This window comes from Saccopteryx leptura, chromosome 1 (genome assembly GCF_036850995.1).
Source record: "Saccopteryx leptura isolate mSacLep1 chromosome 1, mSacLep1_pri_phased_curated, whole genome shotgun sequence".
In the NCBI taxonomy this organism is placed as follows: Eukaryota; Metazoa; Chordata; class Mammalia; order Chiroptera; family Emballonuridae; genus Saccopteryx; species Saccopteryx leptura.
In genome coordinates, this window is record NC_089503.1 from 245,200,327 (window position 1) to 245,225,855 (window position 25,529).

At 46.6% G+C, this 25,529-nt stretch overlaps 1 protein-coding gene across 2 annotated transcripts in view; it reads right to left on the reverse strand.

Annotated features, from left to right (window-relative positions):
- Window positions 1–12,166, reverse strand: part of AP3D1 (adaptor related protein complex 3 subunit delta 1) — a 52,087-nt gene extending 39,921 nt beyond the window's left edge. The window contains exon 1 of one of the 2 annotated variants that reach the window (XM_066342698.1): window positions 11,803–12,166. In XM_066342698.1, coding sequence (XP_066198795.1) covers window positions 11,803–11,898 — 96 coding nt within the window. In that variant the 5' untranslated portion in view covers window positions 11,899–12,166. The remainder of the gene's footprint in view (window positions 1–11,802) is intronic. The other variant, XM_066342690.1, reaches the window with a different exon arrangement.
- Window positions 12,167–25,529: the final 13,363 nt, after the last annotated feature.

Sequence of the window (25,529 nt, forward strand, 5' to 3'; positions counted from 1 at the left end):
TTCACATCAGCCATGTACCCATAACATTGGAGCCACAGCCCAATACCCCAAGGAGGTATACACTGCAAGTCCGGCCCCTATCACCTACCACCCACTGGTAGGGCACCTCCTTCAGCACTTCCTTCCATTGAAACTGGTCAGGTTCTCAAGGGGGGGGGGGGAGGAGAGAAGAAGGAAGAAGAAAAAGAAGAGACTTATTTTCAGAAAAAGAGACTCCAAAGTTGATTTTAGCAGTTTGTGAATTACTCATTTGACTGCTTAGTGATTTTGAAGACATAAGATTTGTTCATATTTGCATATTTTATATCTTTCTGTACCATTTAATGTTTTTACCATAGATATATTTATTTCTATTTAACACATAAGGGGAAAAAATTCGAGAAGAGCACTTCAGCCAGTTACATGCAAGAGACTGGCATGTCTAGCATACAAATCTGTTCTTCAGATTAACTTCATTAATGGCAGCGAGTGCCTAATGTGGACTGTGCCAGTCGACAAATTATAGCTTCTCAAAAACTCAAATGGGATGAAAATTAAAAATCTTTTAGGATTGAATGTTCTGGTTCTTCTTAGCAAATTTCTGTCAAGATTATTCAGAAATTCTAACTTCTAGAATTTTATTATTTATAATCACAGATGTACAATAGTTTATACATTAGAATTTTTCATTACAGGGTTTTAAAATGTTTTTTCAATGTAGGGACAGGATTGTTATACCATATTTCCCCATGTATAAGATGCACCCTATTTCGAAAAAAAGTTAGGGTCTAAAAACTGGGTGTGTCTTATACAGCATTGTAGATTTTTTTACTTGTATTTCCCACTTTTTCAAACTTGTTGTCTTTGCGCTCATTGTTTCGCACTTTTTACCAGACGAGGTAATATATGAACAGTGATTCGTCATCAGACACAGATGAGGACAAGCTAATGGATGAAAAATTTTGACAGTGACGAGGAGTTGTATGAATTTTACGATGAATAAAACTTGAGTTCAGCCCTGGCTGGTTGGCTCAGCGGTAGAGCGTCGGCCTAGCGTGCGGAGGACCCGGGTTCAATTCCCGGCCAGGGCACACAGGAGAAGCGCCCATTTGCTTCTCCACCCCTCCGCCGCGCTTTCCTCTCTGTCTCTCTCTTCCCCTCCCGCAGCCAAGGCTCCATTGGAGCAAAGATGGCCCGGGCGCTGGGGATGGCTCTGTGGCCTCTGCCTCAGGCGCTAGAGTGCCTCTGGTCGCAACATGGCGACTCCCAGGATGGGCAGAGCATCGCCCCCTGGTGGGCAGAGCGCCGCCCCATGGTGGGCATGCCGGGTGGATCCCGGTCAGGCGCATGCGGGAGTCTGTCTGACTGTCTCTCCCTGTTTTCAGCTTCAGAAAAATGAAAAAACAAAAAAAACAAAAACAAAACTTGAGTTCAGGCCCTGACCAGTTGGCTCAGCTGTAGAGTGTTGGCCTGGCGTGTGAAAGTCCTGGGTTCAATTCCCGGCCAGGGAAAACAGGAGAAGCGCCATTCTGCTTCTCCACCCTTCTCCCTCTCCTTTCTATCTCTCTCTTCCCTTCCTGCAGCCAAGGCTTCATTGGCGCAAAGTTGGCCCAGGCACTGAGGATGACTCCATGGCCTCCACCTTAGGTGCTGGAATAGCTCCGGTTGCAATGACACAATACCCCAGATAGGCAGAGCATTGCCCCCTAGTGGGCATGCTGGGTGGATCCCAGTCAGGTACATGCAGGAGTCTGTCTCTCTGCCTCCCTACTTCTCACTTCAGCAAAATACAAAAAAGAAAAAAAAACACAAAAAACTGAGTTCAATAACTTTATGTAATTTTTTTTTCTTTCAAATTTCAAATTAAGGTGTGCCTTATACATGGGAGCATCTTATACATGGGGAAATATGGGAACTTATTTGTGGAGAGATACTGTGCAGTAAATTGGAGATGAAAGGAGTCAACAAACTTAAAGGTGAAACCATAGAAATCACGCAGTCTGAAGAAAAGAAATTTTAAGAAAAAAAAAGATGAACAGAGCATCAGGGACTGAGACAATACCAAAAGGGATAATATGGATCAATTGGGGTCCCAGGAATGGAAAGAACAAGACAAAATATTTGAAAAAATAATGGCTGAAACTTTCTGAAATTTGGTGAAAGACATAAATGTACAGGTTCAGGAAGCTCAGCACCCCAACACCCAGATATATCAAACTGCCCAAAACTGAAGATAAAATCTTGAAAGCGACATGGTACGTACAGAAGAGCAGGGATGTGAACAACTACCAACTTATTAACTTATTACCAGAAACAGTGGAAGCTACAAGGTGCCAGAAAACACTGCTGATCAAGAATTCTCTATCCAAGATTATATCCCTCAGGAGTGAAGGCAAAACAGAGTCTGATGACATCTGTTCCTGCACCACAGGGCACTCACAGGGAAGACAAATAAGACTCACAAAAAGTGGCTGACCTTTAGGAAGAACCTTCCTAAACCTTACTTTTAGGTATAAAAGAGGTATGTAGGATCATGGTTCCTCCACACAGGAAAAGGGAGGAAAAGGTTATCCTTGCTGGTTGGCTCAGTAGTACAGCATCAGCCCAACACGTGAATGTCCTATCTGCTTCTCTACTCCTCTCCTTCCTTTCCCTTCTCCTCCCACAGTCAAGGCTCCAGATTTGAACACATCAACCCCAGGCGCTGAGGATGGCTTCATGGAGCCTACAGGTGCTAAAAATAGCTCAGTAACATGTATCGGCCTCAGATGGGGGTTGCTGGGTGGATCCGGTGGGGTGCATGTGGGAGTCTATCTCTCTATCCCCCTCCTCTCACTTGCAAAAGAAAAAAAATATGTAAAATAATCTGTTTTATAGTCATTTAAGAATGATCTAAAACAGAGTTATGTGAAGTTAAAGTGAAGAATGTGTGAAGAGTGACTACATTAACCTTTATTTCCAGCATTGCTAACAGAAAGAATATTTACCCTTTTACAAGAGGAAAAAAAAAAATTGATCAGGGTATGCAGATATGATCTAGAAAGATCCATAAAATTATGGTAAAAACAAAATAAAAATATTTTAAAGTATAATGTATAAATGGCTATGTATCGTTGACATATTTTTTAGAAGAAACCAGATGTGTAAGCATGGTTACAGTTCTCTAACACCTCAGCCTGTCCAATGCCAATTCACACTTTGCCACAGGGCAAATAGAACCCTGAAATATTGATGCCTGTTTCAGCTTCATTTTCATTGTGACAAAATTTAATTTGGAAGAGAGAATACAAACAATCTTCATGGTTGAATTCCTCAGGGCTGTAATAAAATACATTTCAACCCTGGCTGCTGGGCAGAGTTCCCTGGGGCACTTTTAAGATCTCTCTAGGTGAGGCCTAGAGTTTGTTTTTATAAATCCCCACAGTGGATTCCAAGGTGTTGGCAAGCTCAAAAGTCACATTCCCAGCCACAGCCAGGCCAGGTAGCTCAATTGGTTAGAACACCATCCCGATACACCAACGCTGTGAGTTCAATACCTGGTCAGAGAACAGATGAGAATCAACCAATAAATATATAAATAAGGAGGACAAAAAAAATCGATCTCTCTCCCTCCTACTTTCTCTATTAAAAAAAATGTTAAGCCACATTCCCAACATCATCCAGCGTCCACAGGGGCAGAGGCACCCATGAGAACCACTGCCCTAGAGCTAGGACACACAAGAGGGAGGGAATGAGGACCCATAGGTTTGGGGGGAGCAGCAGCAATATGAAAAAGCCCAAATGGCTTCTGTGCTCTCAGAAAAACTGGAAAACTACATCCATAAAAGGGGATGGGTAGTTAGAGTGTGCAGAAGACTGAGGGGCCCTTGTGTGGAACAGGAAGACTCCACCAGAAGGGTCCCCAGGGCCCGGTTCTGAAGTGTATCTCTGTAGAGCAGCCCCATCTGTGCAATGGACTATTTTTTTTTTTTCAGATTAGAATTCTTTTTTTTTTGGTTATTAGTCCAAATTTATTTCTAATTATAATTGAAATACAGTGTGTCCATAAAGTCATGGTGTACTTTTGACCGGTCACAGGAAAGCAACAAAAGAAGATAGAAATGTGAAATCTGCACCAAATAAAAGGAAAACCCTCCCAGTTTCTGTAGGATGATGTGGCAGCATGTGTGCATGTGCAGATGGCATAACACCGTGTATACAGTGGAGCAGCCCTCGGCCGTGCCAGTCGAGCTGTGGACGGTACAGAGGAAAGTTCAGTGTGTTCTATGGCTCGCTAAATTAGAATCTGTGACCAAAGTGCAACGTGAATATCGGTGCATTTATAACGAAGCGCCACCACATAGGAATAACATTACTTGGTGGGATAAGCAGTTGAAGGAAACCGGCAGTTTGGTGGAGAAACCCCATTCTGGTAGGCAGGCCATCAGTCAGTGACAAGTCTGTAGAGACTATACGGGATAGCTACCTAAGGAGCCCTAAAAAATCTGTGTGTGAGCCCAAATCGAACTGCACTGAATAGGTATGAAATTGGGAGAGTTTTCCTTTTATTTGGTGCCGATTTCACATTTATATCATCGTTTGTTGCTTTCTTGTGACCGGTCAAAAGTGCACCATGAGTTTATAGACACTGTACATTAATTTCATTACATTAGTTTCAAATGTACAAATAGTGATTCAACATTTATATACCTTACAAAGTTTACTAACCATTTGTCACCACATCTGGTTATTACAATGTTACTGACTCTATTCCCTATATTCTAATTACATACCCATGACTTATTACATAACTGGCTGGCTGAACTTTTCCAGTACACCTTGGGACAGGACACCATGTGCCAAACCAGGGCTGGTATTGTTTGAAGTGGATAGAGATGGTGGCAGAAGAGCAGTTGGAGGGTGATGTGGTTCGGAGGGACGAGGTGATGTGGCGTGGGTAGTGCATGTGTGACTGCAATACTTCAGGCGCTTAGACCAAGGGAGCAGTGGCTGTGGGAAGCTGACCAGGGCAGGAGGCAAGACTCAAAGGCCAGCAGGCTAGATCAGTGTGTCTTATGAAGCTGCTGTAATAAGCCACTACACACTTTGTAGATTAAAATCACATACATTTAGCCCTGGCTGGTTGGCTCAGCGGTAGAGCGCTGACCGGCGTGTGGAAGTCCCAGATTCGATTACCGGCCAGGGCACATAGGAGAGGCACCCATCTGCTTCTCCACCCTTCCCCTGTCTCCTTTCTCTCTATCTCTCTCTTCCCCTTCCCGCAGCCAAGGCTCCACTGGAGCAAAGTTGGTCCGGGCACTGAGGATGGCTCTGTGGTCTTCACCTTCACTTCAGGTGCTAGAATGGCTCCGGTTGCAATGGAGCAACGGCCCAGATGGGCAGAGCATCACCCCCTGGTGGGCATGCCAGGTGGATCCTGGTTGGTAGCATGCAAGTCTGTCTGCCTTTCCGCTTCTCACTTCAGAAAAATATAAAAAAAAAAAATCACATACATTTATTCTCTGACAGTTCCAAGGTCAGGAGTTTGACACTGGTCTTCCAGAGCTAAAACTAGGTGTGGGCATGGCTGATCCTTCCAGAGTCTCGAGGGAGAACCATTTCTGGCCTTTTTCAGCTTCTAAAGGAGCTGCATACTTGGCTCATGGCCCCTTCCTCCATCTTCACAGCCAGCAGCACAGCCTTGTCCATCTCTCTGACTCTGACCCTCCTACCTACACTTTACAGGGAATAAGTGGTCATACTGGGCCCTGTGGGGAATCCAGGGTCCTCCCCCATCTCAGATGCCTTGTCTTAATTCTACCTGCAAAGTCCCTCTGCTACATTAAGCGGTATGTCCACACGTCCTAGGACTACGATGGGGACATCCCTGGGGCCATTATTTAGCTGAGCAGTCACGTTACCCAGGGCCTGGGGGGAGACCAAGACCAGAAGACAGTAGGCCACAGCCTCTTGTAATCACAGCAGAGAGACTGGAGGATGGATAGGCCAGCCCCATACAGGGATCGAGTGGCAGCTGCACAGATGCCCAGGCCTCAGAGGAAGGAGGTCCATCCTCGTCCCCATGGGCACAGGCAGCTCATCTAGAGGATCAAACTGGTCAGAATACCAGTACCAACCTTGGGGTCCTGAAAAATAGGCAACATCAGCTCTAGGGGGCAAAAGGAGAGGCATTGCTCAGGAGAGGCTCCAGTGTCAGTGTGGCCTTTGGAGGTTGGTGACAAGGAGCCAAGTCGGTAAACATGGACAGAAATCCAGGGTCCCCCGTAGCAGCTGACCCCAATATGAAGTTAAATGTACCTGGATATTGTTAGGGTCAACTCCTTTGAGAGGAAACGAGAGAAAGCTGGGAAAAGGCTGTGTGAATCTGGCCATGAGTGAAGGGCCAGGGAAGAAAGGCTAGATGGAAGCAGCCAAGGAAAGGTCAGCAGGGCCAATCACCGGCCTAGGTACAAAAGGTGATAGACTTCAAAGCCAGCAGCTGGACCCTTAGTCAATTAAGCTCAGTAGCTGAGGTCTTAAGGAAGCCAGCTCTGGGGCTACCAAGGAGCACAGAGGGAGGCCTGGGAAACCTTGGTAAATGTAGGGAGCTTCCAGGAGAGAGCATCTAAATTAAATGCAATAGCAAAGGCAAGCCTGACCAAGTGGTGGCGCAGTGGGTAGAGCGTCAGACTGGGACACAGAGGACCCAGGTCTGAAACCCTGAGGTTGCCGACTTGAAAGTGGGCTCATCTGGCTTGAGCATGGGATCATAGACATGACCCCATGGTCGCTGACTTGGGCCCAAGGTCACTGGCTTGAGCAAGGGGTCACTCACTCTGCTGTAGCCCCCCAGGCACATATGAGAAAGCAATCATTGAACAACTAAGGAACTGCAACAAAGAATTGATGCTTCTTATCTATCTCCCTTCCTATCTCTGTCACACACACAAAAAAAGCAAAGGCAAAAGAATGGCCAGTCACCAGGTACTCAGCACCAGCCAGCGAAGCAGCTGATGCGAACACAATGCTTCCCAGAACCTACTCTACCCAAATACTGAAAGGCATATGAAAAGCCTGTGCCCAACAAGTAAACTGAGGCCTGAGGCCCCAGACATCAAATGACTGAAACCACCTAAGTGCTCATCCAAGGGGGATTGGCCAAATAAACTTACACTCACATAGAAAGCTGTCAGTAAGGCCTGGCTTGTGGTGGCGCAGTGGATAAAGTGTCAACCTGGAATCCTGAGGTTGCCGGTTCAAAACCCTGGACTTGCCTGGCCAAGGAACATATGGGAGTTGAGGCTTCCTGCTCCTCCCCCCTTCTCTCTCTAAAAATAAATAAATAAAATCTAAAAAAAATATTTAAAAAAAAGAAGCTGTTGCCCTGGCCGGTTGGCTCAGCGGTAGAGCGTCAGCCTAGCGTGCGGAGGACCCGGGTTCGATTCCCGGCCAGGGCACACAGGAGAGGCGCCCATTTGCTTCTCCACCCCTCCGCCGCGCTTTCCTCTCTGTCTCTCTCTTCCCCTCCTGCAGCCAAGGCTCCATTGGAGCAAAGATGGCCCGGGCGCTGGGGATGGCTCTGTGGCCTCTGCCTCAGGCGCTAGAGTGGCTCTGGTCGCAACATGGCGACTCCCAGGATGGGCAGAGCATCGCCCCCTGGTGGGCAGAGCGTCGCCCCTGGTGGGCGTGCCGGGTGGATCCCGGTCGGGCGCATGCGGGAGTCTGTCTGACTGTCTCTCCCTGTTTCCAGCTTCAGAAAAATGAAAAATGAAAAATGAAAAAAAAAAAAAAAAAAAAGAAGCTGTCAATAAGACTGCTATGCTCACAGGCAAATCACAACACAACCTTAACCTACACTCAGAATCACCTGGTTTCTATGCAGAGAAAAACCACAAAGTACAAACACCAAACTGATTAACAGGGAAAGATGTCCCTTTTTAATAAACACTGAGCTTACTACAAAATGTTATGGGTACAGTTATATAAAGATTAAAAGAAAAAGTTTCCCCTAAAATATGAAAAGTGCCCATGAGAATAAAATATTAACTGGTTTTTTCCTAGTCATATGCAACTTTTAGAAGCAAGGACAACCTGACCTGTGGTGGCACAGAGGATAAAGCATTGACTGGAACACTGAGGTAGTCAGTTCGAAACTCTGGGCTTGACCCCCTTCTTTCTCTTTCTCTCTCTCTGTCTCTCCCTTTCCTCACTAAATTGAATAAGTAAATAAAAAACAATAATAAAAGCAAGGACAGTTGTGTGGAGAAAAAAAAGAAGCAAGGACATTTAAGTGGATTTTCCCCTACCTGCCAATATTATCTTTGCTGTATCTCAAGGATAATAAATTCAAACAGTCAAGAAATATGTAAATTAGACTATTTTTCTAACTTCTGGGGCTCATTTTTTAGGGAATGTGTTTTCCATGGTAACCCAACACATACACAAATATACACAGTACCATAAACCAAACTAAGTTTCAAAAATAACAGTTATTCTACATGCTTGCAGTCTGAGATTTTCTAGTTTTTCTTTTTAAACATAACCCATTTAACTGAATACATAACCCATTAAGGGGTTACAAGACCTAAAATAGCCAGGTAGACAACTTCTTGGGGTGCTTTGGCACTCACAGAAGCCTGCATTGTGTTACTCAAAGCATCCTCATAAGCACCAGCAGGAAGGTGAGGCTGTAGTGACCTTCAATTTACATATAAGAAATGGGTCAGGGGCTCTCCACGGGTCACCCAATAAAACAGGCCCAAGAACTTGGACTCAGACCCCCAAAACGTCATACAAACTCCACTAAGTCACCCTGCCTTTCCACACAGCTTTGAAAGTCATTGCAAAGCCTCATTTCTATGATACTACACAAAAGTTTTAAGATGAAATCAATTACAAAAAGTAAACTTTGGCCCTGACCAGTTGGCTCAGTGGATAGTGTCATCCCAGTGTACGGATATCCTGGGTTCGATCCCTGGTCAGGGCACACATTAGAAGTGACTGTCCACTTCTCTTCCCTCCCTCTTCCCCTTCCCTCTCTTTTCCCCACTTGCAGCCAGTGGCTTGACTGGTTCTAGAGAGAGCCCTGGGGAACTGAGGATAGCTCAGCTGATTTGAGCATTGGCCCCAAATTGGGGTTGTTGGGTGAATCCCAGTCCAGGTACATGCAGGAGTCTCACTATCTCCCCTCCTCTCACTTTAAATAAATAAATAAGTACATTTTTTTTGGGGGGGGGGACTATACTAGGGCAGAAAACACACTGCCAGAAGTCTCAGTTGGAGTGCAATGGGGTTGGTAGGAAGAACCTCTTTTAGAGAGTAGGGGAACTAGGACAGTAACTCAGCAGTCAGAAACTGTGCTTCTACAGAGACAGAGATAAACATCCAGAGTCAGAATTGACACCTTGAGCCTGACCAGGCGGTGGCACAGTGGATAGAGCATTGGACTGGAACGCAGAGGACCCAGGTTCGAAACCCTGAGGTTGCCGCCTTGACCCCAGGGTCACCGGCTTGAGCGAGGTCACTTGCTCTGCTGTAGCCCCTCCCCCATCAAGACACATATGAGAATGAAATCAATGAACTACTAAGGTGCTGCAACAAAGAATTGAGGCTTCTCATCTCTCTCCCTTCCTGTCTGTCTGTCCCTATTTGTTCCTCTCTCTGTCACACACAAAAAAGAATTGATACCTTGAGATTAAGACGATCTTCTGATGACAAAAACCACAGCACCTGGATGCCATGTCCTGCCAGAAAACACCAATAGGCCAAGGGCAGAACCCACTAAGAAATTTGTGACTTTTGAGGACTTCCAGCACCAGCCTGTCCCTGCATCATTTGATGCTTCAGCCATCAAAACCTATGTTAGGCCTGACCTGTGGTGGCGCAGTGGATAAAGCGTCGACCTGGAAATGCTGAGGTCGCCGGCTCGAAACCCTAGGCTTGCCTGATCAAGGCACATATGGGAGTTGATGCTTCCAGCTCCTCCCCCCCTTCTCTCTCTCTGTCTCTCTCTCTCCTGTCTAAAAAAATGAATTAAAATTAAATAACAGAGAACTTAAAACAAAAACCCATGTTAAATGAGTCCTGAACCAGTGGGGAAGGCACCATTAATTCCCACCAATTCCAAATGAAGAAGTAGTCAGAGTAGTGTCCAGTAATGATGGACACACCCTCCTAAAAGTGTGTGTTTCTCTGCCAGAAAGACACCATGGCCTGCCCTCAGAATCTTGAACAGGTTGCTCAGTGATGTCAGAGGGGGAAACTAATACAAAGAAGAAATCTAGAGGTGCCAATCAAATTTGCTTAGACACTGGTTAGTAAAAAAGGACAATCAGTTACTCTTTCAACTCAAAATTAAAGAGTAGGCCCTGGCCGGTTGGCTCAGCGGTAGAGCGGCGGCCTAGCGTGCGGAGGACCCGGGTTCGATTCCCGGCCAGGGCACACAGGAGAAGCGCCCATTTGCTTCTCCACCCCTCCGCCGCGCTTTCCTCTCTGTCTCTCTCTTCCCCTCCCGCAGCCGAGGCTCCATTGGAGCAAAGATGGCCCGGGCGCTGGAGATGGCTCTGTGGCCTCTGCCTCAGGCACTAGAGTGGCTCTGGTCACAACATGGCGATGCCCAGGATGGGCAGAGCATCGCCCCCTGGTGGGCATGCCGGGTGGATCCCGGTCGGGCGCATGCGGGAGTCTGTCTGTCTCTCCGTTTCCAGTTTCAGAAAAATGAAAAAAAAAAAAAAATTAAAAAAAATTAAAGAGTAGGATAGTTAGCTACACATTTGTAAAGGCTGCCATTACGAAGAGCTTCCAATATGATGCAAAATCCAGGGAAAGGTTATGGGAATGAGTGAATATAACCTAATCACATTTCAGTAAGGTCACACCTATTATGAAAAAGTGCCACAAACACAGAAACTCCATCTCCCAGCAAATTCAACTTCCTTGCATAATTCCCAACTTCCCCAGCATACTGGGAAGGCCAGTTAAAGCATCTGCTAGGGGGACTTGCAAAATATCAAACAGCTGCTCTCCTCAAGATAGCCTCTCTCTCTCGCCAGATAAGTGGAGTTTCTTTAATGCTTCATTGTTGTAAGAACTTACCAGTGCCTCTTCCATGAAGCCAGAGGCCTGGTGGCCACTGTCCCCATTCCCCCTACATTTAGGTCACAAGTTGGGGGAGGGGAGAAAGGCAATGGTGCCCACGGGTACAATTTTACTTATGGAAAATTTCTCCTTTTCTTGGCTTTTGGTTTTCTAGTTGAAGTCGGCTTCGCCTTTCCAGGACCCCTCAGCAGCTTCCTTATTTTGGCCTGGGACACCCTGTCTCCGCCCCTCCCTCCTTGAGGAGGAACCATCTTCCCCAAAACAATGCCCAGCAGGTTTCAGATCAGGCCCCATCAAGCCTCCTGGACACACACTAAACCCATAAGGGGTTCCTCCTCGGGCGGCCCGCGGACAAGACGGCCCCCCCAACCAGGTGTCCAGAAGCCTGGGGCGGGGCTAGGGACCCAGTATTTTAAACAGGTGATCAAGACACACATAATCAAGGTTGGAGGGCCGCCGCTGGGGATCACGGCGGAAGAGGGCCCCATCACCAAGACGGTAAACTGAGGCTCCGAGAGGGAAGCTACCCAGTGGCAGGTTCCCCCAGGCGAGCCAATGAACGGAAGGGGGCTGGTGTCCTAGAACCTTCGGCCCTCAGGGGTAAACTGAGGCTCGAGGGGGAAGTGAGTGTGCGGCGCCCAGGCAGCGGGCAGGCGGGGCCCGAGACAAGAGCAGGCCTCCGGGGCGGGCTGCAGGACGGGGTCGCAGGTAGGGCCGGACCAGTCCGGCACGGAGCGTTCGGTTCACCTCGTCCTCCTTGTGGTTGCGGATGCCGCGCACCAGGTCTTGCAGGTTCTTGTCGAACATGCGGTCGATACTGCCTTTGACCATCTTGAGGGCCATCACGGCGGCCGCCGGCGAGCTGGAACCCCGGGAGGCCTGAATCCGGGCGCTGTGCAGGGCCCGGGAGCCGCGTTTGCCGCCCGCGGAGCGCTGCGCTGCCGGCCACCGCTGCAGGGCGGACTCCCAGGCCAGGCGGGCGGCGCTCCGCGGGGGGGCGGCGACGGCGACGGGATCCGCTGGCCTGGCCGCGCTCCCCTCCCCTCACACTCCGCGGCACTTGCAAATGGCGAACAAGATGGTGGCCGGTCAGCTGATGACAGGCTCCACGGCCCACGGCCCACCCCCGGAAGTATGACCTCCCACCTCCGGAATATACCACGTTTCCCTGACGACAAGAGGTTACCCAATGGAAATGCGGACAACGCCCTCTGAGCCGACTTGGCCCCGCCCACTCCTGCTCAGTGTTCTTCCCTCTCATTGGCCAATGTCTTCTGGAGCTCCACCCTCTCCCTCGCGGGTTATATCCACGTCGGTAGGAAAGACCCCTGCTAATTGACGACTGTAGGCAGGGGTCCTACGTAGAGCTTCTCTAGCAAGTTTCTGGAGAAGAATCCAGCTCTGACTTTTCTTTTCTTTTTTTTAAAGATTTTATTTATTTATTTTAGAGGAGAGAGAGAGAAGGGAGGAGCAGGAAGCATCAACAACTCCCATATGTGCCTTGACCCGGCAAGCCCAGGGTTTCCAACCGGCGACCTCAGCGTTCCAGGTCGATCCTCTATTGCGCCACCACAGGTCAGGCCAGCTTTGCCTTTTCTAATTATAAATGACGCTTCCTGAGAACCTGCAAACTCGACAGTGCGGTGAATGGATCCTGTGTCTCCTGCACAGCTCAAAAAATCCTGTGATATGGGCAGGACAGGCATAACCATGGAACGGAACTGGACCCCCTAATGTGGGTTATTCATTCAACAGACATTTATTCAGGGCCTTCTATACTACAGGAATGGTAACGAGCACTGGACACACAGCAGATGAATGAGATACATTCAGTGCCAGCCCAACTGACACACCATTTAGTGTGAAAAGCAAGCAACGACCCTGACTGGTTGGCTCAGTGGTAGAGCAGCGCCCAGTGTATGGAAACTCTGGTTCGATTCCTGGGCAGGGCACACAGGGGAAGCGACATGTGTGAATTTCTCCCCCTTCCCCCCTCACTCTCTATCTCAGGGGTCCCCAAACTTTTTACACAGGGAGCCAGTTCACTGTCCCTCAGACAGTTGGAAGGCCGGACTATAAAAAAAACTATGGGCCCTGGCCGGTTGGCTCAGCGGTAGAGCGGCGGCCTAGCGTGCGGAGGACCCGGGTTCGATTCCCGGCCAGGGCACACAAGAGAAGCGCCCATTTGCTTCTCCACCCCTCCGCCGCGCTTTCCTCTCTGTCTCTCTCTTCCCCTCCCGCAGCCAAGGCTCCATTGGAGCAAAGATGGCCCGGGCGCTGGGGATGGCTCTGTGGCCTCTGCCTCAGGCGCTAGAGTGGCTCTGGTTGCAACATGGCGATGCCCAGGATGGGCAGAGCATCGCCCCTGATGGGCGTGCCGGGTGGATCCCGGTGGGGCACATGCAGGAGTCTGTCTGACTGTCTCTCCCTGTTTCCAGCTTCAGAAAAATGAAAAAAAAAAAAAAAAAAAAGTAAAAAAAACCAAACAACAAAAAAAACTATGAACAAATCCCTATGCACACTGCACATATCTTAAAGTAAAAAAACAAAACGGGAACAAATACAATATTTAAAATAAAGAACAAGTAAATTTAAATAAACAAAATGACCAGTATTTCAATGGGAACTATGGGCCTGCTTTTGGCTAATGGGATGGTCAATGTCCGCTTCCATATTTGTCACTGCTAGCCGTAAAAGTGATGACGTGCTTCCGGAGCCTTGATGCGTGCATCCCGCATCACCGGAAGTAGTACTGTACGTGAGCGACGCCATGCTTTGCTGCGCCGCCACATACAGTACTCCAGGAGTACAGGATGCATCTGCTCTTCTCACTGACCACCAGTGAAAGAGGTGCCCCTTCCAGAAGTGCAGTGGGGCCGGATAAATGGCCTCAGAGGGCCGCATGCGGCCTGTGGGCCGTAGTTTGGGGACCCCTGCTCTATCTCTTTCTCTCTTTCTCTCTCTCTCTCTCTCTCTCTCTCTCCTCCCCTCACACAGCCATGACTCAAATGATTCCAGCAATTTGGCCCCAAGCACTGAGGATGGCTCCATGGCCTCGCCTCAGGCACTGGAATGCTCAGTTGCAGGGCAGCAGCCCCAGATGGGCAAAGCATAGCCTTGTAAGGGGTTTGCAGGGTGGATCCCGGTCTGGGTGCATACAGGAGTCTGTCTCCCTGCCTCCCACTCTCAATTAAAAAAAAAAAAAAAAAAAAAAGCCACAAACAGATAAGACATTTGCAATATATATATATATATTAATATATATCTATATATATATATGACAATGGACTTACAGCCACAACATGATTCAACAAACAGAAAACCAAGTAGAATAATATAAAAATTCTTAACAGCCTGACCTGTGGTGGCACAGTGGATAAAGTGTCGACCTGGAAATGCTGAGGTCGCCAGTTCGAAACCCTGGGCTTGCCTGGTCAAGGCACATACGGGAATTGATGCTTCCAGCTCCTCCCCCCCCCCTTCTCTCTCTTGTCTCCCCCTCTCCTCTCTAAAATGAATAAATAAATAAAAAATAAAATAAAAATTCTTAACAAATCACAAGAAAAAGACACCCAGTTAAAATACTGTCTAGCAAAATAGCCTGACCTGTGGTGGCACACTGGATAAAGCCAAAACCTAGAATGCTAAGGTTGCCTATTCAAAACTCTGGGCTCCCTGGTTCAAGGCACATACAACAAGCAATCAATGAACAACTAAAGTGAAGCAACTATGAGTTGATACTGTGTTTCCCTATGTATAAGACACGCCCTTTTAAAAAAAATGTGGGATCTAAAAACTGGGTGTGCCTGACCAGGCGGTGGCATAGCGGATAGAGCATTGGGATACGGGGGACCCAGGTTCAAGGCCCTGAGGTCGCCAGCTTGAGCTCAGACTCATCTGGCTTGAGCAAAAAAAAAAAAAAAAAAGAAGAAAGAAAGCTTACCCGATTGTCACCAAGGTTGCTGGCTCCAGCAAGGGGTTACTCGGTCTGCTGAAGGCCCGCAGTCAAGGACATATGAGAAAGCAATCAATGAACAACTAAGGTGTCGCAATGAAAAACTGATGATTGACGCTTCTCATCTCTCTCGGTTCCTGTCTGTCTGTCCCTATCTATCCCTCTCTCTGACTCTCTCTCTGTCCCTGTTAAAAAACAAAACAAGCCCTGGCCGGTTGGCTCAGTGGTAGATCGTCGGCCTGGCGTGCAGAAGTCCCGGGTTCGATTCCCAGCCAGGGCACACAGGAGAAGTGCCCATCTGCTTCTCCACCCCTCCCCCTCTCCTTCCTCTCTGTCTCTCTCTTCCCCTCCCACAGCCGAGGCTCCATTGGAGCAACGATGGCCCGGGCGCTGGGGATGGCTCCTTGGCCTCTGCCCAGGCACTAGAGTGGCTCTGGTCGCGACAGAGTGACGCCCCGGAGGGGCAGAGCATCGCCCCCTGGTGGGCAGAGCGTTGCCCCTGGTGGGCGTGCCGGGTGGATCCCGGTCCGGCGCATGCGGGAGTCTGTCTGACTGCCTCCCCGTTTCCAACTTCAGAAAAATACAAAATAAAATAAAGTAAAATCTTGAATAAAAAGGAAAGAAAGGAAGCTGAAGTAGCTCTGTTTCTATCAGAAAAAAATAGAATTCAAAACAATGTTACCAGGATAAAGAAGGGCATTGAAATTAGAAGAGCAAATAATTGACCTAATATTAGAGGGGTCAATTCATCAAGAGGACATAACAATCCTAAACAAGTATGCCCCTAAAAATTAGGTTCAAAACACAAAAAGCAAAAATGGACAGAATTGGAAAACAAAGTCAAATCCATAATTGTGGCTAGAGATTTCAATATCCCTCTCTCAATAATTAGTAATACAAGAAAATCAGTAAGGCTATAGAAAATCTCTTTTTTTTTCTTTGTCTTTTTTATTAAGTGAGAGGTAGGGAGGCAGAGAGGCAGACTCCTGCAGGCACCAGTACTGCCCCTGACCCGGATCCACTGGCATGCCCCCTACAGGGCAATGCTCTGCTGGGGCCAGCTTGCTCCAATCATTCAAGCCATGGCTGTGGGAGGAGAAGAGAAATAGAGAAAGAAGGGGGAGGGGTAGAGAAGCAGATGGTCACTTCTCCTGTATTCCCTGACCAGAAATCAAACCCAAAACTTACACATGTGGGGTCCATGCTCTAAGGCTGAGCCAACCAGCCAGGGCCTATAGAAGATTTCAACAACACTGTAACCAATTTGATATTTATAGAACACTCCACCAAAAAACCCAGCAGTGTGTTTATTTGCTTCAAACACAGGTAGAATATTCATTAAGATGGATGGGTAATATACTGGACCATGAAATCAGTCTTGATACATGTATAAGAATTGAAATCATACAGAATATATTTCCTGACCACAGTGGAATTAAACTAGAAATAAATAACAGCAAGATAATTTAAAAAATACAAAATATTTCTTTGTGATTAATAAATATCTTAGGGAAGATACTTTGAGACTATGTATTATCTTGCTTCCCATCCTATTTTCCCTCTGAGATTTTTTTTTTATTTATTTATTCATTTTAGAGAGGAAGACAGAGAGAGAGAAAGAGGAGAGAGAGACGGGGGGAGGAGCTGGAAGCATCAACTCCCATATGTGCCTTGACCAGGCAAGCCCAGGGTTTCGAACCGGCAACCTCAGCATTTCCAGGTCGACACTTTATCCACTGCACCACCACAGGTCAGGCCTCCCCCCTGAGATTTTAATGTCTATTGTGTCCATTGATTTAAGACTTGCTGGGACACTGGACAGCTTCTGACTTTTCTGTCTCAGGGTCTTCTCCACAAACCCTTCACCCCATGCCTCAAGATTTCCTCTCCAGAGGAAACCATTTGTAGTTTGGGATATCTCTTTCCAGACCCTTCCTTCTGCATTTATACACTTTGTTCTCTACCTGTTCCATTAATGGATGAATGCATTTTCATGTGAGATCACACTGTTCTGTTTCTTGCTGTTATTTAATGTGTATGTCTTAGATGCTGTAGTTGGCAGAATAAAAGCCCCAAAAGACATTCCCATTCTGGTCCCAGGACCTGTGAATGTGTCACCTCATGTGACAGAGGAACTTTGTAGATAGGATTAAGGACCCTGAGATGGGGATGACCCTGGATTCCCCTCGTGCCCAGTGTTATCACAGGTCATCAGAACAGGGAAATGGGGGTGATGGGTATGCAACATATTCAAATGTCAGAATAACCTGGAGATGTTTTCTCTGAACATATGTACCCTGATTTATCAATGTCACCCCATTAAAATTAATAATTTTATTAAAAAAAAAAAAGAAAATAGAAATCCTCCAGGAAGTTGAAAATGATGGAAACAACAACCAATTCTTTCCTGGGGAAAAAAATAAATAGCGTTGTTACTTTACCTCCTTAGTAAAGCTAAGGTAATTCTGAAATTAAAAATTATTTACCAGATTTCAGAACAGGGAAATGGGATGATCAGAGACTGAGCATCCTGAGCAGAGACTGAATAGGCTGTGCTGCTGGCTGTGAAGATATAGGAAGGGGCCATGAGCCAGAGACGCCATGCCTCTAGAAGCTGAAAATGGCTGGAAACCATTCTCCCTGTAGCCTCCAGAACGACCAGCCCTGAGTTTAGGCCTATGAGGCCTGTGTCAGACTCTTGACCTGAACCACTGTGTAAGTGTATTATTACATTCTGGGGTTTTTTTTGTTTGTTTGTTTGTTTTATTATTATTTATTCATTTTAGAGAGGAGAGGGAGAGACAGAGGAGCGAGAGAGAGGAGAGACAGAGAGAGAAGGGGGGGAGGAGCTGGAAGCATCAACTCCCATATGTGCCTTGACCAGGCAATGTCAAGGTTTCGAACCAGGGTTTCGAACCAGTGACCTCAGCATTTCCAGGTCAACGCTTTATTCACTGTGCCACCACAGGTCAGGCTTATTACATTCTGTTTTAAACTACTACAATTGTGGTAATTCATTGCAGCAGCCATTGGAATCTCATACAGATAGTTTTCTGCAATAGGTTATGAGCCTGACCAGGCGGTGGCACAGTGGATAGAGCGTCAGACTGGGATGCAGAAGACCCAGGTTCGAGACCTCGAGGTCACCAGCTTGAGTGCAGTCTCATCTGGTTTAAGCAAAGCTCACCAGCGTGGACCCAAGGTCGCTGGCTCGAGCAAGGGATTACTCAGTCTGCTGTAGCCCCCACGCAATGAAAAACTGATGATTGATGCTTCTCATCTCTCTTCGTTCTTTTCTGTCTATCCCTGTCTATCCCTCTCTCTGACTCTCTCTCTGTCACTGTAAAAAAATAACTAGATTATGAAGCTGTGTTTTGTTTTCTGTTTGAATTGCTGTTTGTCATTTTCTTATTTAACCTATTGATAGAAAGATACACTGTTGCCGTATTTTGCCCTTGAAACCATTGCAGAGACCATGATACAGAAGTGAGGGTCTTTCTGGGGAAAAGAGCAATGAAAATAAAGGCAGGGAGGTAACGAGCATGATGGCAAATTTGGGGCCAACTCTGTGTGTGTAGAGGGATGCAAGAGGCAGGGCCTGTGAGGGCAGCTTCCCAGGTTGTCCTCCCTAGGGGTCCTGCAAAGAAGAGTATGTTGGGGACAGAGCTCCCTATTCCCTCTCCCCTGAGAACTGACAAGGTAGAACTAGATCTCCTTCCTCCTTCATCTCTGACCCTCAGGATTTAGCGCATAATAATGTTTATGACAGGTAGGTGGGTGCCAAATGAGTGACTGAAACTTTAATTGCTAGCTCAGCAGTATAAAGCAGCATGGCCCCATGGAACTTTTGGCCATGAAGGACATGCCCTCCACCTGTGCTCTCTAACCAGGCAGCCACCAGCCACGCATGGCTAGAGAGCACTTGAATGTGACCAGTGGGACACAGAAACTGTATTTAAAATCTTACTTAAAATTGAATATATAAACAAACCAGAAATTAACAAGAGTTGACAAGGTTGTAAAGAAACTGGAACCCTCATGCACTACTGGTGGAAACGGAAAATGGTGCAGCCACTGTGGAAAACAGTCTGCAAGTACTTGAAAGAATTAAACACAGAATAACCATATGGTCTAACAATTCCACTGCTGGATATATACCCAAAAGAATTGAAAGCTAGACCTGTCCAGGTGGTAGCTCAGTGGATAGAGCATTGGCCTGGGATGCAGAGGACCCAGGTTTGAAACCCCAAGGTCACTAGTTTGAGCTTGGGTTTACCAGCTTGAACACGGGGTCACTGGCTTGAGCATGGGATCACGGACATGACACCATGGTTGCTGGCTTGAATCCAAAGGTCGCTGGCTTAAAGACCAAGGTTGCTTGAGCAAAGGATCCCTCGCTCTGCTTTAGCGCCCCGGTCAAAGCACATATGAGAAAGCGAGAAAGCAATCAATGAACAACTAAGGAGCCACAACAAAGAATTAATGCTTCTCATCTCTCTCACTGCCTGCCTGTCTGCCATTGTCTGTTCCTCTCTCTGTCTCTTTCTCGCAAAAAAAAAAAAAAAAAAAAAAAAAAAAGAATGTGCAAACAGATCCTTGAATACTCGTGTGTTCACAACAGCATGATTCACATAACTGAAAGGTGGAAGCAACCTAAATATCCATGGATGAACCTTCAGGACAGTGAAATAAGCCAGACAACAAAGGACAGATGCTGTGTGATTCTACTTTATGAGGTCCCTAGAGGAGTCAGATTCATAGAGACAGAAAGTAAATGGTGGGTGTCCGGGGATGGAGAGGGGTGTTGGGTATTAGTGTCTAATGGGGACAGAGTTTCGGTTTGGGAAGATGAAAGTTCTGGAGATGGATGGTTGCACAACAATGTGACTACACTGAATGCCACTGAACTGTGCATATAAAAAGGTAAATTTAATGTTATACTTTTTTTTTTACTAAAATGTTACTTAAAATTGAATATATCAACAAACTAGAAATTAACAAGAGTTGTTAATGTTAGAGAGCACAGATTTAAAATATGGTCAAATGGGGAGGGGCGAGGTGCTGTGACAGGGACTAAAGTCAGAAAGACCCTGGTTATGCTCCCAAACCTGTTGGGAACTCAAGCAAGTCATTATTGGATCCTCAGTTTTCTTACCTATATTGGGGTCAACATTAAACAATCTCAATTCATGGTGCAGAACTAGGATTAATCCAGAATTTCTCAACTGTGGGTGATCTTGCTACCAGGGGACACTGGGCCGTGTCTGGGGACATCTGTGTCATGACCAGTGGTGTTCCTGGCATATAGTGGTTGGATGACAGGGATACTGCTTAACCATAGCAGCCAGGATGTCCCTCCACAGGGAATAACCTGACCCATTGTTAATGCCTCGGTGGGAGACTTGCTCTGGAAAATGCAACCTACAGTGACAGAAAACACATCAGTGATTGCTTGGGGAGGGGGGAGGGGGGAGGAAGGTCACAGCTGAGCACAACAGAACTTTGAAGGTAATGGACACCTTCCCTATCCTGATTAAAAAAAAAAAAAAAGATTTTATGTATTCATTTGAGAGGAGAGAGAGAGAGAGAGAGGAGACACAAGGGGAGAGGAACAGGAAGCATCAACTCTCACATGTGCCTTGACCTGCTAAGCCCAGGGTTTTGAACTGGCGACCTCAGTGTTCCAGGCTGACGCTTTTTCCACTGTGCCACCACAGGTCAGGTCCTATCCTGATTTTTCTAAGAGTTTCACATGATACACATATGTCAAAACTTATCAAACTCTTTTCTTTCTTTCTTTCTTTCTTTCTTTCTTTCTTTCTTTCTTTCTTTCTTTCTTTCTTTCTTTCTTTCTTTCTTTTTTTACAGAGACAGAGAGAGGGATAGATAGGGACAGACAGACAGGAACAGAGAGAGATGAGAAGCATCAATCATTAGTTTTTTGTTGCGACACCTTAGTTATTCATTGATTGCTTTTTCATATGTGCCTTGACTGTGGGCCTTCAGCAGACCTAGTAATCCCTTGCTCGAGCTGGCAACCTTGGGTCCAAGCTGGTGAGCTTTGCTCAAATCAGATGAGCCTGCGCTCAAGCTGGCAACCTAGGGGTCTTGAACCTAAATTCTCCGCATCCCACTGCGCCACCGCCTGGTCAGGCTCAAATTCTATAATTAAATTTTTTTTTCTTGTTAATTTTTTAATTTTTTTTACAGAGACAAGGAGAGTCAGAGAGAGAGATAGATAGGGACAGACAGACAGAAACGGAGAGAGATGAGAAGCATCAATCATCAGTTTTTCGTTGTGACACCTTTAGTTGTTCATTGATTGCTTTCTCATATGTGCCCTGACCGTGGGCCTTCAGCAGACCGAGTAACCCCTTGCTGAAGCCAGCGACCTTGGGTCCAAGCTGGTGAGCTTTGCTCAAACCAGATGAGCCCTTGCTCATGCTGGCGACCGCAGGGTCTCGAACTTGGGCCTTCTGCATCCCAGTCCGACACTCTATCCACTGTGCCACTGCCTGGTCAGGCATTTTTTTTTTTTTTTTTTTTTTTTTTTTTTTTAGTGAGAGGAGGGAGGCAGAGACAGACTCCCACATGCCTTGGACCAGGATCCACCTGACAAGCCCACTAGGGGGCGATGCTCTTCCCATCTGGGGCCTTGCTCCATCACAATGGGAGCCAGTTTTTAGCACCTGAGGTGGAGGCGATGGAGCCATCCTCAGCGCCTGGGGCCAACTTGCTCCAATTGAGCCATGGCTGCAGGAGGCGAAGAGAAGAGAGAGGAGGAGCGGTGGAGAAACAGATGGGCACTTCTGTGTGCCCTGACTGGGAATTGAACCCAGGACAATCGCACGCTGGGTCGACACTTGACCACTGAGCCAACCGGCCAGGGCAAGTTCTACAGGTCAAGCCTAATTTAAATATATTTTTATTACATGTTAATTATACCTGAATAAAACTGTTTATTAAAAACTGAAGTCCTCCACCTGACCTGTGGTGGCGCAGTGGATAAAGTGTAGACCTGGAATGCTGAGGTCGCCGGTTCGAAACCCTGCACTTGTTGGTCTAAGGCATGTATGGAAGTTGATGCTTCCTGCTCCTTCCCCCTTTCTCTCTCTCACACACTCTCTTTCTCCTCTCTAAAATGAAAAAAAAAAAAAAAAAGTGAAGCCCCCGCCTGACCAGTGGTGGCACAGTCATTGCCACCACTTGAGGTTGCTGGCTTGAGCACAGGCTCATCGGGCTTAAGTGCAGACTTGCCAGCTTGAGCTGGCTTGATCCCAAAGGTTGTTAGCTTGAGCAAGGGGTCACTTGCTCAGCTTGTGCCCCCTGATCAAAGCACATATGAGAAGCAATCAATGAACAACTAAAGCGACGCAACTACAAGTTGATACATCTCATCTCTCTCCTTTACTGTCTGTCTATCTATCTTTCTCTCTTTCGCTTAAAAAGAAAAATGTGAAGCTCCTGCCCTGGCCGGTGGCACAGTGGATAGAGTGTCGTCTTGGTGTGCTGGCTTGATCCTGGGGTGCCAGCTTGACCCCAAAGTTGCCAGTTGGAGCCCCGGTCAGGGCATGTATGAGAAACAATCAATGAGTGCACAACTAAGTGAAAAAACGAGTTAATACTTCTCTCTCCCCTTTTCCCTCTCTCTCAAAATAAATAAATAGTAAAGCCCACATGATACTCTATTCCTTTTCCTGCTGAATTTTTCTCTAAAATGTATCATCTTCTAGCAAACCATATATATATATATATATATTTTTTTTTTTTCCTGAAGTTGGAAACGGGAAGGCAGTCAGACAGACTCCCGCATGCGCCCAACCAGGATCCACCCGGCATGCCCACCAGGGGGCGATGCTCTGCCCATCTGGGGCGTTGCTCTGTTGCAACCAGGGCCATTCTAGCGCCTGAGGCAGAGGCCATGGAGCCATCCTCAGCACCCAGGCCAACTTTGCTCCAATGGAGCCTTGGCTGCAGGAGGGGAAGAGAGAGACAGAGAGGAAGGAGAGGGGGAGGGGTGGAGAAGCAGATGGGCGCTTCTCCTGTGTGCCCTGGCCAGGAATCGAACCCGGGACTCCTGCACGCCACGCCAACGCTCTACTACTGAGCCAACTGGCCAGGGGCAAACCATATTTTTTACCATTATTTTGTTTATTATTAGTCTCCACCACCTCCTCCATACTAACACAAATGATATCATTTAGGGATTTCTGTCATTTTGTTTGCTGTAGGTGCTTAATAAATATTAGATAGATGAAGACTAAAGAACAATTTTTACAAGAGTGGAATTTTCCAGTATTGAGAGCTAGTGGGCTCCTGCAACACCCAGGACAACCAGCAGAGGACAGTGCTATCTAGGCTCAAAGAGGAACGGATCTTTTAAATAATCCTAGCCTGGAGCCCTGAATTTGGAGACCTATCCTGAGGCTCAGATATCTGAAATCAGTTCCAGCTCCACCCTGAATCAGTTCCCTCATCTACAAGTGACCCCTCCACCCACCCACTTATTCATCCATTCATTCTCCCAATCATCCATCCATCCATGTATCCATCCATCCATCCATCCATCATCTTCCCATCTATCAACCCATCCACCTACTTGTCTATCCATCCATCATCCATATATCCATATGTCCATCCATTCATTCAATAATAACATACTGAATGTCCATCCACTGTGTGCCAACTTTGGCAATAAGCAGAGATGGAGGACTAAATTTTAGCCAGGAGGTTTGGGGGAAGGGTCCAGGCAGACATCAGGACAAAGTAAAAGGTTAGAATAAGCCCTGGCTGGGTAGCTCAGTTGGTTAAAGCATTGTATTGATATACCAAGGTTGCAAGTTTGATCTCCAGTCAGGGCACATACAAGATTCAACCAATGAATACATAAATAAGTGGAACAACAAATAGATATTTCTCTTTCTCTCCTTTTCTCTTCTAAAATCAATCAGATTTTTAAAAAAGGTCGGAATAAACAGCATGATGGAAGAACAGAGAGGAGACTAGTATGGATGAAGTTCAATGAGCAAGGAGGGGAATGAATGGAGGTGAGGTTGGTGAGTTTGACAAGGCCAGATCAGGCACCACCTTACAGGAGCAGTCATTGAATGCTTATGATGTAGCCCACATGTACTCTATTTTGATATTTGAGACAATGGATGAGGGTCATCTCTTTTTGTTCTTAACAGAAGAGACTCAGGGAAGTGAGGTCAATTAATCAAAACCCTACAGCTGGTAAGTTGCTATGTTCAAATCCAGTTCTCAAGTTTTTCTCCTACTCTTAGCTAACCTTGGATACAATTCGGATACCATTAACAAGTTCTCTCATCTTAGGTTCACTGCTATGAAGCTCAGTCCAATGATGGGGGGCATTTAATGTTTTAACCATCAAATGTAAATGTTGTGATAATGCTGTGTAACAAACTACACCAAAGCTCAGGGGCTTAGGCTATCATCATTTATTCTCAGCTGCATGTCAGCTGGGCATCAGCAGATCTAGTCTTGTTTTAGCTGGTAATACACTGCTCACAAAAATTAGGGATATTTTATTGCTTCATATTCATTTTAAAATATCCCCTAATTTTTGTGAGCAGTATAGTTCCAAGCTTTGGGTTGGCCTATGTATGTTCCATGCATGTTGCACTGGAAAATGTTTAACAACTGGATAGTGGGAGGGGGACATTTCATTTGTCATCTTTACCAATGTCTATGGCAGGGTTCCCCAAACTTTTTACACAGGGGGCCAGTTCACTGTCCCTCAGAGCGTTGGAGGGCCGAACTATAAAAAAAACTATGAACAAATCCCTATGCACACTGCACATATCTTATTTTAAAGTAAAAAAACAAAACGGGAACAAATACAATATTTAAAATAAAGAACAAGTAAATTTAAATCAACAAACTGACCAGTATTTCAATGGGAACTATGGGTTTGCTTTTGGCTAATGAGATGGTCAATGTGCTCCTCTCACTGACCACCAATGAAAGAGGTGCTTCTTCCAGAAGTGCGATGGGGGCCGGATAAATGGCCTCAGGGGGCTGCATGCGGCCCGCGGGCCGTAGTTTGGGGACCCCTGGTCTATGGTCTAAATACTCCCACTGTGGCTGATTTCAAGCTAACACAGTAATATCATTGAATGCAGGGTTGGGAAGAGATGTGCAGTGGTGGGTCTGTTCAGCTTTGCTATACCAAAAATACCACAGACTGGATGGCTTATAAACGCAGGCATTGATTTCTCACAGTTCTGGAGGCTGGCGGTCCAAGTGCAAGGTGCCAGTAGCTTCAGTGTGTGGTGAGGGCTGCTTCCTGTTTCATAGAGGGTAGGTACCTTCTCTCTGTGTCCTCATATAGTAGAAGGGGAGGGATCTCTCTGAGGTCTCTAAGGGCATTAAGCCCATTCACAAACACTCTGCCATCATGACCTAATCACCTCCCAAAGGCCTAACTTCCTAACACCATCACATAGGGGGGTAAGCTTCAAGATATAATTTGAGCCCTGGCCGGTTGGCTCAGTGGTAG